Consider the following 18,048-nt stretch of genomic DNA (forward strand, 5'->3'; position numbering starts at 1 on the left):
ATGAATATATATAAATATATATAAATATCTACTCCAAGGTACTTTAAACTATACCAGGTATATATCAAAATAAACAATGGTAATATCATGGTACGTTTTGATAATGTTACTGTACAACGTTTCTGATGACGTTTCAAATATGCACATCAGGTATGTACAATAAATCAAATAAGACAGCAAGAGATTGGTGCATGATTCCAATATTTTACTGAGAGCTTTTCTGATTCAGAGGAAAAACTTTATACCACTTTAGGTGATGGGAAATGCCACAACACTTATAATATACAGGTAGAAGAAAAATGATATAAGCATAGACATATTTACATTCACTGAATCTTTGTCTTCATCAGAATAAGATTACAGGGGAGACATTCATGGCATTTTAGAGGACGCTGAATCAAACGCAATGGCGACCAAATATAAACCAATCAACATGACTGATAAATACAAATCGTTTAAAAGCCTAGTGTGGCAAAGCGTACGACAAATTAAACCATACAGATCTGTACAATTCATCTTTTCTTTTTTTTGTAATGAAAAATATCAGGTCATGCAAAACAAAAACCCAAACATACCTTTGTAAGAAAACAAAGAAAAAAAGGTTATAAAAATAAAGTTATGAATAAATGGATGATTTTGCTGGTTACACTGTATGCATTACTGATGCGATCGTACACCATTCTACTTTAAGATACAAGATAAAATCCTCCTCTTTTAATAACACTTTGGCTTAGTTTAAAACAACCATTTCATAATTTCTATAATTCATAAACAGTTATTTAGAACCAAAATGTTAAAATTAAAAGCATGGTGAAAAAGACATCTTTTGTTTCTTTCCAAATAAACGCACAAGAGCCATGTAGGAAAGCGACAAACTTCATAGCCATGTTCTGTACAACATCTACAGTTTTGCTGGTGATCCACTGGGACTAAGATATCCAACAAGTGCCCAATGTATAAACCAAGGGTTATATTGGATTTTATGAATGGCAAGCTGGGTTACATTACACGTCAAACAACTGGAATGCTTTTAAACTTTTATATAAAAGCCATTTCCCAAGTTTGGCCTCAAGACAATGTAGTCCACTAATAAAAACAACAAAACAAACCTATACTTTCTTGGAAGTGATTGGGCTTACAATATGAATTTCTACATACGTATTCGCAGGGCAAAAACAAACAAAAAATAAGATCCACCATTGTAGTGTTAATAATAGCAACATTTCAAGTCCAATTGTAGCAACAAATCAATCAATAACTTTGCTCTTTTCCTTTTTTTTTTTTTTTAAATGTACATTCAAAACGCTGCCCAGTGATACAATTTAAACCAATAGCATCACGTAAACAAATCTCTGATTAGAATAAAAAACAAAAAGTCAACTTTTAAAGCACTTTTCACGAAACTGTGAAATCAAGGCAATAGCAACCAATTCTAATAACTGGACACCAATGCAATTATTAAAGAAAGAATAAGCCACTCATTTACTGCTTCCTTTTGAACACCCGAAATGAGAGGAAGTTACACCATATTAACAATCTAATTAATTCTCAATAAAACACCACAAACAGTTGGAATAATGCTTTCATAACTAATAAGAAATTGTACTTTTCTTTTTCCACTTGCTAGACCTAAATGCTACAACTGATGTGACCCAGAATGCCACATTAGGACAGGCTTGTACTGTACAGAAACCAAGAACACAATAAAAGTAGAAAATCCTTACGGTTCTACAATTTCAGATTGGCTATCGAGTTCTGTACAATATTTTAGAAACAAAAGAAAACTGACTGGCTTTCGCTCCAAGATGGATGACTGGGTGGAAACTAGATTATAAATATTTTTTCTGCTTCTTTACTGACCTTTTGTTATTACATACAGTAAATATTCTGACATGAAGCAACCAAACATAACCTCTAAACTCCAAAAGAAACGGGTTTAACAGGAACTGATGAATGCTTGGAGAAGCACTAACACTAACGTATGTCAGGATGAAGGCATTTAAATATAGCTGCCTGATCGCCGATCGTCTTCTGAATCATCTAAAACAACAATATACAAGCATCGGTGCATCAGCTCACTGACAGCGTCATATTTCTGCCAGTGAGAAAAGCACAGAGTTAAAGAGTGAATATCACAAAGCCTGTCTTATTTCAAACCAAAGAAATACGCTATTTTATTTTGCTTATAAGAATATGAAGCCCATTTAAAAACTGTTACTTTTTGTAATCTTATACTATTTTTATATACACTGTAATGAAAAAAAAAAAAAAAAGGAATAATAATTCACTACCGTAATGCAAAATATATTTAGGTAGTGAAACCCCAGTGCTAACATGTTGCATTGTGTTTTTTAATTTGGGCTGACTTTATTTTTTATAAATATAATTGTAGTAGTAACTTTTTAACTGTAATACAGTAAATAATTACTGTATAACAACTGAAAATAATGCAATGAAAAATTAACCATTTAGAATAACGAAAACTACAAAAACTTGAATGAAAATGGAAAAACTTGCATGATAGTTGAAGATGATGCTAATGAAAAACTTAATAAAAGGCTTTCTGCTTTTTCTTTACGCAAAAATGTTTTCTTTCGATCTTGGGGTGAAATGACATTTCAATGAGATTCACCCTAAAAAGGCCAACAAAAATAAAAAAAGATATACATGACTACATTTACCAACAAAAAAAAGTGACCAAACTATCAATACACTGATAGAAAACCCAACAATTATGAAAGCATAACTCAAAAGTCCTAAAACAAATAATATTAAATAATACAGGCGGAAGAAAGTAAACAAATATGGGTCTTTCTTCTTCTTCTTGGGTGAACATTTACATGTCCATTGCCCATCTAAACCCAACAGCGCAATATTAAACCTCTCATACAATCATAGACTTTTTCCCATGAACATACATACATGCACGTGGCCAAACGCCCAGCGCCGCGGTCTAAATGTTTGTTGTGTCCGGTGCAGTCTTGTCAACAGGACTGCTGTTGTCCTGACTCGTAGCCGAGCTCTGCTCCTGAACCGGTTTGGAGTCTTTGTCTCCTGTACTGGTGGAAGAAGGACCAGGTGAGGGCAATGAACGACCGTAGACCTTATACGCCGACAGGAACTCCTGGATTCTCTCCGTGGTAGGCTCCCATTTACTAAAGCCAGCGTCGTTTTGGAGGAAAATGACCGCCGTTCCATGGACAGACTTGTAGTAAATCTCTTCTCTGAGAGACACAGAGTTAAAGGAATAGGTTACCAAAAATGAAACCTTTATGGTGCGTTCACACCAGACACGAATGAAGTGTAAAGCATGAGTGATTTACATGTTAGGTCAATGCAAAGATGCAGATAGACATCCAGCGGCGCGATTTGCACAAATGAGGCAGCGCGAATGACGCACTTCGAATTAAGCATTTCGGGCATTTATAACGCGTGATTTGTGCAAGTTGAAAAATCTGAGCTTTGCCGAAAATGTGTGCGCCGTTAACAATTCAGGATCTTGCTCTAGTAGTGACATGATTACGATGTAGCAAGTAGAGGCAAAATTCGAAACAACAAAGAGGAATTATTTTTGTGTTTAACCACAAAAGAGCTGTTTGTTTCAGAAATCGGCGAAACATTTTTTAATAGGTGCAGTCTTTATAAATAAATATTTATAAATTTATAAATAGTTTAAAACAACTACATTCTCACCTGAAATACTTTTAAAACTACATTTCATGACACAATAAAAGTAATGTTAAGAAAATGATCTGAATGAATGGTGGTTGAAATCACAATGCTGCATGAACTCAACTGGCAGAAGCCCCTCCCATGACTCGAATTCACGTCTTAAAAAGAGAGTTAAACACACGAATGAAGTGAGTAAACTCAAAATGTTCAAACATCCATCTATGTGCAAATAGCGCAATTTATTCGTCTGGTGTGAATGCCCTATTAGGCCATTCAAAATGTAGATGAGTTTGTTTCTTTATGGGGACAGATTTGGAGAAATGCATTCCAGTGGATGCTCTGCAGTAAATGGGTGCCATCACAATGAGAGTCCAAACAGCTGATAAAAACATCACAATAATCCACACCACTCCAGTCCATCAATTAACATCTTGTGAAGCCAGAAGTTGTAAGAAACATGATTAAGTTTTTAACTTCAAACCGTTGTTTCCAGCTAATATACAAGTCCATAATCAATAAAACTTGATCTGTGCATATTTCTCTACTGATTCAGATGAGATGACTTTTTCACTGGAGAATTTAATATTATGGATATGTTCGATGGAAGCAAAGATTAAAGTTATAAATGCCTTGATGTATTTGTTTCTTATAAACAACATTAATAGACGGACTGGAGTGGATTATTGTGAAGTTTTTATCAGCTCGCTTCTATTAGTTTGGACTCTCATTCTGACGATTTGTGCAGTGAACGAAACTAAAACCACAAGGAACAGACCAACAAGTGTCTGACCTTTTGCAGATGTGCTGCGAGCCGCTGCGGTACTCGTGCTCGAAGGCAGGCACCATCATCTGGTGTCTGCGGAAGCGGCTGGCCTCCATCCGTGTCAGGGCAGGGGTCGGCGGGTCACGCCACTCGGGCACAAAGATGATGAAGGACAGCGGCTCGCTGGAGCGTTCCAGAAGATCCTGAGAAAGATGGAGAGAGCGATGAGAATCTATATGTGATATATTCTGATCTAACAACTTTGGGATGACGTTAAAAGGTTTCTCCACCCCCAAATGAAAATGTTGTCATTAATCACTTACCCCCATGTCGTTCCAAACCTGTAAAAGCTTTGTTCGTCTTCGGAACACAATTTGAGTTATTTTGGATGAGACCGGGAAGCTTGTGACTGTCCCATAGACTGCCAAGTAAATTACACTGTCAATGACCAGAAAAGTATGAAAAGCATTGCCAGAATATTTCATTTGCCATCAGTGGTTCAACCGTAATGTTATGAAGTGACAAGAATATTGGCAGTCTATAGGACAGTCACAAGCCTCCCGGTTTTCATCCAAAATATCTTCAAAGAAGATGACGAACAAAGCTTTAATGGGTTTGGAACGACATGAGGGTAAGTTATTCATTTTATTTTGGGGTGGAGTGTCCCTTTAAGAGTCACTCACCTCAAAGTGTGTCACCATGGCATCCATGAATTCCTCACAGAACGGAGGGTTGGCCTCAAAAGAGCCGCTGGCTGGAGAGAAGCTGAGAAATGGCCTGTGAAGACAGAGAAGAGTGACACAATACGGCAAATTAACCTCTCTGAAAGAAGCCAAGACTGCTTTTAGAAAACACCACAAACAGTTGGAATAATGCTTTCATAACTAATAAGAAATTGTACTTTTCTTTTTCCACTTGCTAGACCTAAATGCTACAACTGATGTGACCCAGAATGCCACATTAGGACAGGCTTGTACTGTACAGAAACCAAGAACGCAATAAAAGTAGAAAATCCTTACGGTTCTACAATTTCAGATTGGCTTTCAAAAAAACTGAAAAATTACAAAAGTCTGAAAATGTTAGGATGGTGTTTTATAAAAGCGAGAATGGTTTTGGTTTTATCATTTTAAATAAAATTAACCAATTAAATGTATTTAAAATAAAAAACAAAATACATAAACCCTGAAAATATCAAAACATTACAGTACATTACTGTAGCACTTTCAGTAAAATATAAATAAACAAGCGAGCACAAGTTAATCCTCAAAAGCTGTTGGAGCATCACAGCATCGTTGCCTTTTCAAACTATAAAAATGATATTAAATGACCAATAACGGCTTATATATATATTATTATTATAATATTAATATATCAGCTTAAAACCCATCTCTTCCATATTTATTTGACTCTCTAACTTTAGCACTCACTATTCCAATTCTATTCTTTAAAAAAAAAATCTAATCTTTTTGTATTCTATTTTCTTTTCTTTTATTATGCAATTATGTGTGTGTGTGTGTAAGACCTCTAACACTAGCTTGCTCTATTCTTTTTCTATTCTATCGGTTTTCTTTTTATTAATTATATTATTTAAAAGCCCTTGCTACGTGTACTATGTTACGCTAACTGAGATTTGTTATAGCTCTTATATATCATTGCTCTTTTTGTTGTTTTTGATTGCTTCCACGGTCTTCATCTGTAAGTCGCTTTGGATAAAATCGTCTGCTAATTGAATAAATGTAAATGTAAATAACACATTTACATACCCTCGAGATCCAAAGAAGCCGTCAATGTCTGGAAACGCGGAGCAGAACTGCTTGAAATAGCAGTTAAGAGGAGAAGCGAAGCACTCGAATGTAACTCCAAACTGTTTGTTGAGAGCCTCAAAGACAGGAACAGGCAGCGCTCCCTGCAGACCGGACCCCTCATTCACTCCGGAGCCAAACAACACCTGTGATTCAAAAGAGGGCGGAAAGATACATTGGTGCTGTATTTGGCTTCCTGATTGATTACCAATGTCTGTGATAGGAGTATTACCTGGTATCTTTTGATAAGGCACCACACACGAGATAGGAACTTTTCAAACCTCGTGTCATCAATACAGCTGTACCGATACAAGAGTTCCTGTTTGTGCCAGAGAAATAAAGGTAAGATAATAAGAATCCAACCTTAATCGGTTGTGAGCTAGTGCTGGGCAAATAAATCGATGCTTTGAGAAATGATTCAGCATCGATTCTGAGATTTTCCGAAGGCATCGCGATTCTTTCATAAAATTTGAAGTTGAGTGTGCGGATAAAAAGTAAATTAGTGCACCATCTGCTGTTGAGTTCAGAATCGATTCCAGAGAGAATCGCAATGCATTCAGAAGATCTCAGAATCGATCCATGACTGCATCGATTTATCGTTGCAGTCCTATTTTGAGCTAGTCTAAGCATATACACACACCAGTTTGCTGAAATGTCCGCGGTTGACTTTCACCATTTCCCCTTTATACCGCAGACAAGCAACGTCATTCTCGAAGTGCAGCTCAACACGCGGCTGAGGAGGAGACGGGATGGACAGTCTGACTGGATAACAATACACCAACCGGTCCTGGACCTCCTTCGGCTCGGTGCCGTCCACTTTAAAGCAAGAAGAATAAATCACAAGGAAGTGAAGGAAAAAAAAAGCATTTTTCTTGGAGCTGGTCGATTTTTGTCCACACTAAATCCTGACAGATTGACAGACCTCTCCAGCTCTTACCTGAGATGTTGCAGTCTTTAAGCAGAGTAAGGTGCACCTGGCGGATCCTGCGCACATATTCTGCAGAAATATGGTAGATTTTTGAACAGATGCCCTCGACGGAGTCCTTCGCGACGGACGCCACGTGAGGCCCGCACTGCTTCCGCAAGTGCTCGAGTCGATCCTGAGGAAAGATCGCGTTACGGTCATACATATGATGTCTAGGTAGGCAGATCAGGACAAAACTAAACGAATGGGAATGTACCATGTAGTCCTCCTTGCTGGCAGAATGGTCTCGTCTCAGCCAGTTCATCGTGTCCTCGACGTTCCACTTCACCACTTTCCGACTCTCAGGAGTTGCATTTCTGTGCGACCGGGAAATATTACTTTAATTCAGCATTCCTGTGCATCTCAAAAAGTGTTTTAGTAACTGATATGAATAATTACCTGGAGTCGATCATTTTCTTGGCCGCCTCTGCATATTTAAACAGGAGTTTCCTGGCCTCTTCCTTGTATTTGATACGAGAGAGCCTGAAATGTGTTGGAAAATTATTTAAGCGTTGCCGTATTGAAACATACGACGCAAAAACAATGAGAAATGTTGAACACGGATGTTCTAGAACCTGATGGGGATGTCGTTCATGATTTCTCTGAACATGGATGTGGAGATCACCGGGTCGCATTCGCTGGGCAAGAGCGGATCCAGACCTTTATCCACCACCTTTCTCTCCAAAAGCCAGCGGTTGAAGGATTCCCGCGGGGGCTCTATGCCTGAAAACAGTCAATCGGCTGTTTCTATCAATTATTTCTAAACAATAGAATATACTTTGATCAAAGCTGAATTTCCATCATCATTACTCCAGTCTTCAGTGTCAAATAATCCTTCGGAAATCATACTAACATGCTATTTTTCTGCTCAAGAAACATTCATTATTATTATTAACAACAGTTGTGCTGCTTCATATTTTTGAGAATACGTTTACGGTTACATTTATGTTTTTTTTTTTTATTCTTTGATAAATAGAAAGTTCAAAAGAACACAAAAAATCTTGTATAACATTAGAAATTTCACGTTTGGCTTACTGAATAAAAGTACTAATTACTTCAAAACAAAAACAATAACTGAGCTCCAGTTTCCATACATCAACTTTGCACTGCACTCATAAATCATTAATGCTAACCCAAACTGGAATTACTGGAATTATAAAACAATATGCTACTAGTTTCACTACATTTTCAGCAGCATAAAAGTAGAAAACAGACAAAATACATAGTTTTTGTTAAGGATCTCTCGTATATAGAATGTAAAGCTTTTTTATGGGAAGATGTTAAGTCAGATGTGAAGGCAGCGGTGTGCTCATACCCTCACGCTGAGAGCACAGCTCATGGTAGTGCTGTCGTAGTTTGGTGGTGAGCTGAGCTCTCTGTAACTCGATCTCAGGGTGTGGAGGCAGGTGGTCCGCCGGGGCTCGCTCGCGGATCACAGCGTTGGTCTGAACATCCAGGTCCCAGTACACCCTGAAACACAAAGACCAGTTCAGACACGTCATGTCTACAGAGCTGAACCGCTCTCAGTATACCTGAAATCACTTTTTACTTTCACTTTTACATTTGACTGATGCTTTGAGCCAATGCTACTGATAAATGAGATGTAAACGGAGTCCATACTCACACAGAGGGCCGGTACGGAGCCGGTGCAGGGACGCTGGACGCGCCTTGTTTATCATCTGTGGTGTTGACCCAGGGTTTGACTCCTGGCGTGCTCGGAGAAATCGGGACAGTGGGAGTGGTTGGAGTGACTGGAATCTCAACCTGAAATCAAATACACGCTATACACTTAAATAGGATCAAATGGGTTGCTGATAAATAGATCATTTTTTATGTGCTTTATGTATTGTAATTGGAGGTGCATGATAAATATCGGCCGATAATTAATGTCCATCTCGTCAGCTGATAATGGACAATGACTGTGAAATCACAAACCTGATGTAATTTACCGCTGATTAGAAAACTGGCTTTACTGACAAGATGCGGTTTTATTATCGGACAGTATTTATCGTGCACCTTTAATTGTAATGTATATTTGTTTGTATGTTTATAAGGAGACATTTTTTTTTTTTTTTTTTGCCAGCTGTTATTGAAAATAAGAACCTGTTCTTAATTAACTTTCCTGGTTAAATAAATAAAACAATATGCAGAAAACAGACCTTTGGCCTCTTGAAACTATTAGGGCCTGCTTGAGCGTCCTCCGATGGATGTCTTTTACGCTGACCATTGCCCAGACCTGCGTCGCTCATTGCCTCGCCAGACACTGGAGCCGCGTTCAAGCCCAGAGGATCGGACTAAAACAACGGCAAAAACAGGACAGTGTTGTTGTTATTGTTAAGTAAAACTAGTAGTTATCTATGGAAAACAATTTACTTTTATGCATATAGTGGATGCTTTTATTCCAAGCGACTTACAAAAGTTGCTATAATACGGAAAACATAAGTATTAGATGTCTTTTAATTTAAGTTAACAATTAACTAAATACTAAAATAACACTGATAAGCAATTAAGTACTGCTTTCAAGAATTTAAACCAAACAACACACGACAATGCAATTACTAAAATTAAAAGTTTCAATTTAAAAAAAAAAAGCTAATTCAAAATATTAATACTAAAACTCCATAAAAAGTAAATAATGTATTACTTAGAACTTAAAATGAAAGTGTAATATCTATATATATATAAAATTTAAATTAAATTAGATTAATGCATTTAGCAGACGCTTTTATCCAAAGCGACTTAAAGTGCATTCATGCTATCACTTTTTACATATCATGTGTTCCCGGGGAATCGAACCCCCAACCTTAGCTACAGGAACACACACACACACACACACACACACACACACACACACACATATACTTTTTAAACCAATATTTAAACTAAACACAAAAACAAACAAAAACTTTTTACATATCATGTGTTCCCGGGGAATCGAACCCCCAACCTTGCGCTTGCTTGCTAGCGCAGTGCTCTACCAGTTTAGCTACAGGAACACACACACACACACACACATACACACACACACACACACATATATACTGTATAACCAATATTTAAACTAAACACAAAAACAAACAAAAAACCAATGGTGAAATGGCGACTGTATACATTAAATGCTGTTAAAGTTTTCCCCCTAAATGTTCCATCTGCAATAAAGAGATTTAATTGGTTTGGAAGCCTGAACTTACAATGACATCATGCTGGCCCAGGACAGGCATCTCCCACAGCGACTGATTAGTGAATCGATTGAAGTAATACGGCCGACTCTCCCTCTTACTCCAACATTTGGACCATCCAGCCTGAACCAGCTCATCTGTAAGTGAAGCTAAAAATCAAATGCACAGGACACAGCAGCCCCAAACGGAGTCCAATCTGTCATTTAAAGCCTGAGAGATACACACCTGGCAGCTCTTGGATGGGTTTGCTGGTCGAGGGTGATAAAGGAGCCGCCTGTGACGTGGACCCGGTGGGCGACATGACCATCGCCGAGTCTGCCTTTATTGTTGCGTGGTTTTCACTCGTCATAGCTCCTCATCTGTCCTGTCTTAAGACAGAAAATACTGCATCTTTACAAAATGCAAGCATTGTAATACTGAGAGCACGACATAGAGTGGCCATATTGAGCATATGACAACATTTTCTGTTTTGGTGTGAAATGTGTCGGCAGAGGTGAGTGTGAATGAAACACTTCCCATGATAATAATCAAACTTAAACCTAATAATGAAAGTGAAACTTTGGACTAAAAAGTGTTTCAAACCAGCAATTCATTCATAAAACTGATTCCCAAAGAGTAAAGGATTTAAAAAAATAAAAAAGACAGCACATTAAAAACAAAACAAAAAAAACAATCAATAATCACAAGCTTGGCACTGAATATGGTCAACATGTGACCGAAGCTTTTGCCTTTTCATCCCACTTTTGCTTGTTTTCATCCCACTTGTGATTTTTGTGAGTTGCAGGCTTTTATTTATCTATTTTTCATATATATACTTTACCCTTTGGGAAACTTTTTTGGTCTATGCACCTTGTTTGGGTTGTATTGACAGCGCGCTGAGTTATTCATAAAACTGAGCAATGACCTACCAAAAACTAAAGCAATATTTATGAATAAATATGGTAATTATACTCAAAGATAACATATTTTAAAAGCATAGTATTACTACAGACAATAAATGCACAATTAACAGATCAGTGCTCTAAAAGATTTGTATGATAAATGACTTTACAATTATTCATTTAGATTGTAATATAATAATAACAATAATATGGCATTTGAAAAAAAATATGATTACCGTGGTATTATTTTGTATGGAATTTCCAGGGACCTTACAAATAATGTTGAAAGGTTATTACTCGGTCATCATAAAATAAATATTGAGTATTACATTAAAGTGATGGTAATCCCATGTAACGTAAAGTGTGTAAAAAAAAAAAAAAAAAAAAAAAAAAAGTCTGTATATAAATACTATCCAACGTTAATATTTTACTTTACAGTTTAAACGTTACTCTGAGGAACTTCCAAGAATACTATGGTAGTACCGTGGTAAATGTAAGGAAACTGAATAATGGTACTACGCTTAAAATTAAGAGTGGCCCGAGCTGACATGCATTTAAATACTAACAAAAAGTAATTTATGGTAAAACCTCAGAAAAGACCCAAACACAGGGTTTTTTCCACGAATGAAAAACTATGGCGGTAACATGGTACGGGGATGGTATCGGAGACAAATAGGCTTCTACCACCGTGTTAGCGTAGGTTTTTTGTTTCGTAAACCCAAGTATCACACCATACATCTTGAATCTACTCTACGCGAATGTTTACTGCGTTTATCATCGTTAATAAGAGCCCAAATGAGCGAAAGAAGGGCACGCATGCGCCTGCTACGCCGCCCGCCCCAGATCGAGCCAAACCCCGAAAACAAACCAAAGAGGAGGAGAAAAACATCCAACAAAGAGCTCCGGCAGAGCGAGCCGATGTGCAGGAGAGAGCGGGGAAAATACGACCAAGTGGCGGAGCAAACAGGCTTCTTTTGGGCACAGAGAGGACGGGGATAGTCAGCGCCATCACAACAGTGTGTCAAACCGCTCATATACTGAGTTTAAACCCAGTCAGTCTCCGACCGTTACGATTACAAATTTTAGGCGCCACTTTTGCTTCGTCGAAACGGTCCACAAAATGGCGCGCGGTCTCTCTCTCACTCACTGCGCAGTATAAGGTCTGTTTATTGCGTGAGTTACGCGCGTTTGCAGAAACAGCGGGGATATTAGTGTGCCCCGTGCATTCCGCCACACGCCTATAGCTCTACTGGTGCTATTCGGTGGCTGAATCGCTTACCTTGGAGAGGTTAGATCGGACTCTTCGAAAGGCTTTGCGCTATTCGGTTCGGACCCGCCTCCGCCTCTCCCTCCCCACCGACTCCGCCATCTTGTATCGGGCTCTCGGACGCGGTTAGTGCGCATGCGCGGCTCTACAGTGGAAGGCGTCAAAGCCGCGTGGCCATTTGTAGAGAGGCGCTCATTCAGTCAGTCTATTCTACTAGGAAAAACATAAACAAATTATTATTCTTAGGAAACTATATGTGAATGTTCTTCTTTATTTTCCTGAAAATGTTTGTACTTTTACTTCAATAAAAGTGTCTTTGTTTTGACTTTATTTTGTCGTTTTTTTCCGTCTCCAAAACAGGCTATTTACATTTAGCGTTATTTCCTTTATACTTTTAACAAATTAAGGACTTAATTTTTTTTAACAAACACTTACTTTTAGTTCATTTTACTTAATGGCATTCAAATAGGTTTTGAATTATTATTATATGAAACCTAAACTTCATCTTTAATTATATAGCACAAGTGCTTCACAAAATTAAAAATCAAAACTCACACAAAGAAAACAAACACTTGGAGTCAAAATTTCAATATACTTCAAAAACCTAAACGATTTTAAAGTTTTATAAATATGCATCAAATAAAGTCTGTTTAAATGACAGTTTTTTATTTTTATTAACTTACAATTCCACTTTTGAACATTTTACTTCAATCATTACTTCATTTGAACTATTGTGAATTGCAGTTTTGAATTCAGCTCATTTCCTGTTTGTACAGGATGCCATTTGCACTACATTCATACATCATGTGTGCTTTACTGACCTTTCTCCTTCTTTCACGCTGCTCTCATTTATTTTTATTTAAACGTTATATTGATGTTTTCACTTCTGCTTATTGCTGAATCTATCTATCTGTATTCTGCAACATTTCTAAACACACTATAAATCTAGAATGCATTCAATGTCAGTGTTATTGTAGTATTTTTCATATAATCTCATATTGCTTAAAAATTTCAGTTTTGAAGTTTTAGTAATTTTATGTTCTTTTGTCATTTTTATTAGTTTTACTTTGTGTGTGTGTGTGTTTAGCTTTATTGATAGTTTCAGGTTTAATCATTTTATAAAAATGATTTTATTTTAGTAAACAGTAAAAAATGACTGATTTTAACGGTAAAAAACAGAAAATGCTACAGTACAAACCAGTTAAATGGTTAACAGTAATTTCCTGTAAAATTTACGGTAAAATTTAAGGTAAACCCATTAAACCTAAATAGGTAAAAACATTAAACTTAAAACGGTGTTACCGTATTTTTTACGGTATAATTCTGGCAACCACAGCTGCCAGTTTTTTACCGTATGTTCAAACTTTTTTTTTTTTACAGTGTTTTTTATCACTGTTAATTACAAGGCAGCATTTCTAATTTCCATGTTTATTTACACTGAAATTGCTAATAAATCTCCCAAACAACTAAACGACTTTGGCAAGTAAAACTGAACTGAATGTGAAATCTGAAAGATAAAAAAACTTTCAGTTTTCTTGTAAAATACACTCCGATACTCTGTTTTATTGACAACAAAAAAACATTTACCACATCAATAAGCCAAGCCTATAAACATTTGAAAGGTTTGTGTTAACAATATATTCTCAAATCACAAATCAGGACTTCAGAGGTATTTCTGCTCTTTTGTGGGAGGTAAACCAGATTAAATGTTCTCTGTTGTGTCTAAACTTGTGCTATATCCTCAAAGAGCATGTGACGCGTTTCCTCGCCCACTCTTTTCAAACAGGTTTAAAAAAGAAAGTTTGATGTGCTCACCCCATAATTGGTGGCCAAAAGCTTGAAATAGCATTTTTTCTGACCTTGATCCTTCAAAGTAAGCTCCACCTTGCTCCTCCGTGGTTGTAAGTCGAACCCATTTCTTGCATCATGTGATTCAATGAAAGCTTGCAACATGGGCTTCCAAGAAGCCATGAACTAATTGAAGGTTCAGTCTCCCAAAATTAAAGGGCAGAGCACTGGAGTCTGTTTAATAGCCACCGTTCCAATATTACCTCACTGGAAATAATGACAACTTCTGGAAATGCTGCAGCTTTGCAGTGAAAGAAATTAAAATAAATGCTGCAATTCTTTGTAACATGTTAATGTTTTCATTGCACGTTATCATGAATTACTGCCATTATTGTTGCTGCAAGGTCGTATGACATGAAACGAAGAGGAACACCCTTTTTCTTCACAAACTGCTCTTATAAATTCTGTAAGCCTGTGAAAAAGGGACAAAGTGAATCTGACTAAAAGAGGAAGGAATACAGCGAGGGTGCAAGAAAACATCTGCTTCTTCTGAGAGTTTATATCTGAGAAACATTTCCACACCGCTGTAAGTATTCGATTATTGTGAAAGACACTGTTTTGGGAGGGAAATATGGGAATAAGCTGTAAGCTTGCACAAAATGTGTACAAAGTTTATGGTTTCATTTTGTGGCATCACTCAAAAGGGATCGAGTGCCTCCAGAACAAATGGAGGTAGGTTTATGTTTCTCAATTGGAAATGTGCATTTTTTTATTGAGCTTAATAAGGTTTTTACATTATTGGCTCATATGATTTATACAGCGTCCTTCATGAAGTGCTTCCTATTTAGAAAATCTGCAGTATGTTGTACACTTGACCCAAATTCTCATAGAAATATCTGAAATGTTCTGAATTTGCTGTTATTGAATTAATAATTAATATTATTTATTCATTTGATATTATTTAAAATGCAAATAAAAATATTTATTTTATTTTAAATCATTTAAATATATTATTTAAAACTACATTTACACACAATCACTGTGCAGTATTTGTGAGCAAAACTAAATATGTAATTATTATACATCAAAGTTTAATTATGAATAATAATTACATAGAAGTATAATATTAGATACTAAATAATTAAAAATAAACTTAAAACGATAGTTTATTTAATAAATGTTTTTATTGTTTTAAATGATTTAAAATTAAAATGATAATTAAAATATTTATTTATGTTTACATTTTTTCAGTGTCACTTAATATGACTGTTTACCTATACTGTTTATTTTTTATTATTAAAAATGTGATTTATTTATTAAATGTATTTATTTAAGTTTAATTATGAATAATTAATAGTAGTATAATATTAGTCTATATATTTATTCTAAATTATTTAAATAAACGTAAAATTATTGTTATTTAATGAATATGTTTATTTGTTTTAAATTATTTAAAATTAAAATGATCATTTATTTATTAAAATATTTATATATGTTTGAATTTTTTCAGTGTCATTTAAAATGACTGTTATCTTTGTTTATTTTTATTATTTAAAATCTGATTTAAATATTCAGTTCATTTATGTTTAATTATTTTAAAGTATTCTTTAAAAGAACATTTCCATTTACACAGTTTCTGTGCTTTCCCGATGTGAACAAAACATATGTTGAAAATAAAGTAGGTGTCTATTTTGCTTGTATAACATTGTTTTAGTTGTGATGTTTTCGGGGTATTGACATGGAGAAGCAAATGTGTTTGTGAACTGTAGTAACCCCAGTCCCTTCTCAAAGCAATCATCACCTTACGGCCGAAAACACTTTTCCAACTCTAAACAATGTCCACTAACACACACACAAATCTCATGTCATGACAATTTCTTGTTCCCTAAGAAAACTTGATTTATTGTGAAAAAACTCTTCTGTTTAACAAAGAACTGAAATGTTAAGACATGTGGCTTTCATTCAGCATCATTGTGTGTCAAAGGTCACCTAGGGTATTGCACACGGACAATGCATTTGCAGAAAGACTTTGTAATTACCTCTGGACACTTAAAGGCATTTGTGAAATCTTTCTGCCTGCCTGAGACTGTCTTCTTTGAAGCAGGGTAAATCAGCCGGACCCCGGGGTCAATGACCTTATAAAGCCCATTTGCGGGACGCTTTGTTTTGATCCTGTTTGTTCCTGTTGGTTATATCTGGGTGACTAAAGACAGCTGCCTCCAGCGTCACACACACATGCGACCTCCAAGAGAGCGACCTCATTCAAGCCTTTTATTCGCTGTGTCTCTGTCATACTGAGCAAGTGATATATTAAATGTTTAGATGTTGTGTTCACGATTGTTGAATTTCTCTGGCAAGTTATTATATGAAACATTAAATAGAATATAATGAATATCATTACATTATTATTAAAAATGATCAAATATCATAGATTAATATTTATTTAAAAGTATTTAAAATAGTTTCCTTTAGATTTCTTTTTACATAAAATGTTAATTCATGCATTTATTTATTTGTAATTATTTAATGACACATTATATTTTTAAATAAATGTATAATAATTTATTACATTTATTTATTTATTTTAAAGTATTAAAAAATGCAAAAATTATTATTTATTAAAATTACTTATTTAAAATGTGATGCATTTGTTAATTTATTTATTAAATGTATTTATTTTAAATTATTAAAAAATAGTGCAAATTATACAATTATAATTTATTTATTAAAATTACTTTTTTATGTAGTTCACTCATCGGTTTTAAATTAAAATGCATTAAAAAAGTTATTCAAAATCAAATGTAAAATACGCATTTATTTAGTAAGATTATTTATTTATTTAAAATTAAATTTAAATGTATTTATTGCATTTAAATGCATTTATATACTATATTTAAAAGTTAATTTACATAAGGGGTGGAAGTTCTGTATCCCAGTGTAAGCAAAACTATTTTATTTTTGTTTCTACAATTCTGAATAGTTTTATGCAGTACTGGATAAATGTTTGCTATGGCATACATTTGCTGTTGATCATACTTTAGTGTAGTGATTTAAACAAACCTCAAAATGTGACTCATCCCAAACCTTTTGAACAGTATGAATAAAAAGCACCAGAACAGCATTACAACAACCTCAAACACTCAACTGCACTGCAGCAATGCTCTCAATGGGGATGCTCTCTCTCTCTCTCTCTCTCTCTCTCTCTCTCTCTCTCTCTCTCTCTCCCTCTCTCTGCTGTGCATTCAGTCTCTCCTCCTCCGCTATAAACACACACACGCAGACAGAGACCTTTCACACACACTGCTACAGAGACGAGAGACGACAGACTTGGACTTCTTTCGCTGGATATTTTCTTACATAAGCTTAAAAGGCAAGATCATTCTCTTATCTACTTGCTGTTTGTATATTTAACTGAAGGACCTATTATCCTGCCGCCGCACTGAAGAAGCTTTGAAGAAAGCTGCACCATCTGTGTACAGACGTAACTCTGGTGCGATCTTTAAAACTAATGCACGAGGAAGGGGTTTTGGTGCACTATAGTTTCAGATTTGAACTAACATAATTTTTTTTTAATATGTTATTTGGATTTAAGTTGTATTATTTAAAAAAAAAAATTAACTTAGAATTTGAATCCATTTAAATTAATATTTTACTTTATTGATTCATTCAAATCTGTTAATTCATTGTTAATTATTTACGTTATTAATTCTCTTTAGTTAATTTCAGTCCATT

At 35.4% G+C, this 18,048-nt stretch overlaps 2 protein-coding genes across 6 annotated transcripts in view; one reads left to right on the forward strand and one right to left on the reverse strand.

Annotated features, from left to right (window-relative positions):
- Positions 1 to 184: 184 nt before the first annotated feature.
- On the reverse strand, positions 185 to 12,826 carry LOC113104776 (phosphorylated CTD-interacting factor 1-like). Of its 3 annotated transcripts, XM_026266138.1 has the most exons (17): positions 12,130 to 12,826; positions 11,498 to 11,530; positions 10,606 to 10,748; positions 10,393 to 10,517; positions 9,361 to 9,495; positions 8,826 to 8,965; positions 8,517 to 8,671; positions 7,777 to 7,924; positions 7,601 to 7,684; positions 7,419 to 7,518; positions 7,175 to 7,337; positions 6,878 to 7,053; positions 6,470 to 6,556; positions 6,199 to 6,383; positions 5,119 to 5,212; positions 4,463 to 4,638; positions 185 to 3,224 (listed from the first exon to the last, which is right to left on the reverse strand). In XM_026266138.1, the coding sequence occupies exons 3-17, from the start codon at positions 10,727 to 10,729 to the stop codon at positions 2,954 to 2,956; spliced, it is 2,163 nt and encodes a 720-aa protein (XP_026121923.1). In that variant the 5' UTR covers positions 10,730 to 10,748; positions 11,498 to 11,530; positions 12,130 to 12,826; the 3' UTR covers positions 185 to 2,953. The 3 variants fall into 3 exon arrangements, with proteins under 3 accessions (XP_026121923.1, XP_026121922.1, XP_026121916.1); XM_026266137.1 differs by lacking the exon at positions 11,498 to 11,530; XM_026266131.1 differs by lacking the exon at positions 11,498 to 11,530 and having other exon boundaries at positions 12,541 to 12,825.
- A 1,937-nt stretch (positions 12,827 to 14,763) lies between these two features.
- The window catches only part of pltp (phospholipid transfer protein), a 10,759-nt gene continuing 7,474 nt past the window's right edge, over positions 14,764 to 18,048 (forward strand). Inside the window, exon 1 of one of the 3 annotated variants that reach the window (XM_026266162.1) lies at positions 14,764 to 14,902. The gene's annotated coding sequence lies outside the window, so the exon portion shown is untranslated. Of the gene's footprint in view, positions 14,903 to 14,999; positions 15,049 to 17,562; positions 17,687 to 18,048 lie in introns of those variants that run through there. The other 2 variants (XM_026266163.1, XM_026266161.1) reach the window with 2 other exon arrangements.

This window comes from Carassius auratus, chromosome 6, assembly GCF_003368295.1.
Source record: "Carassius auratus strain Wakin chromosome 6, ASM336829v1, whole genome shotgun sequence".
Taxonomy (NCBI): domain Eukaryota; kingdom Metazoa; phylum Chordata; class Actinopteri; order Cypriniformes; family Cyprinidae; genus Carassius; species Carassius auratus.

Coding starts and splice junctions, on each gene's coding strand:
- LOC113104776 (XM_026266137.1), bottom strand. CDS start 10,729: ATGACGAGTGAAAACCACGCAACAATAAAGGCAGACTCGGCGATGGTC. Junction 8,672..8,825: donor GCTCCGTACCGGCCCTCTGT/GTGAGTATGGAC, acceptor TTTGTGTTTCAG/GGTGTACTGGGACCTGGATG. Junction 6,557..6,877: donor GCGGACATTTCAGCAAACTG/GTGTGTGTATAT, acceptor TGGCACAAACAG/GAACTCTTGTATCGGTACAG.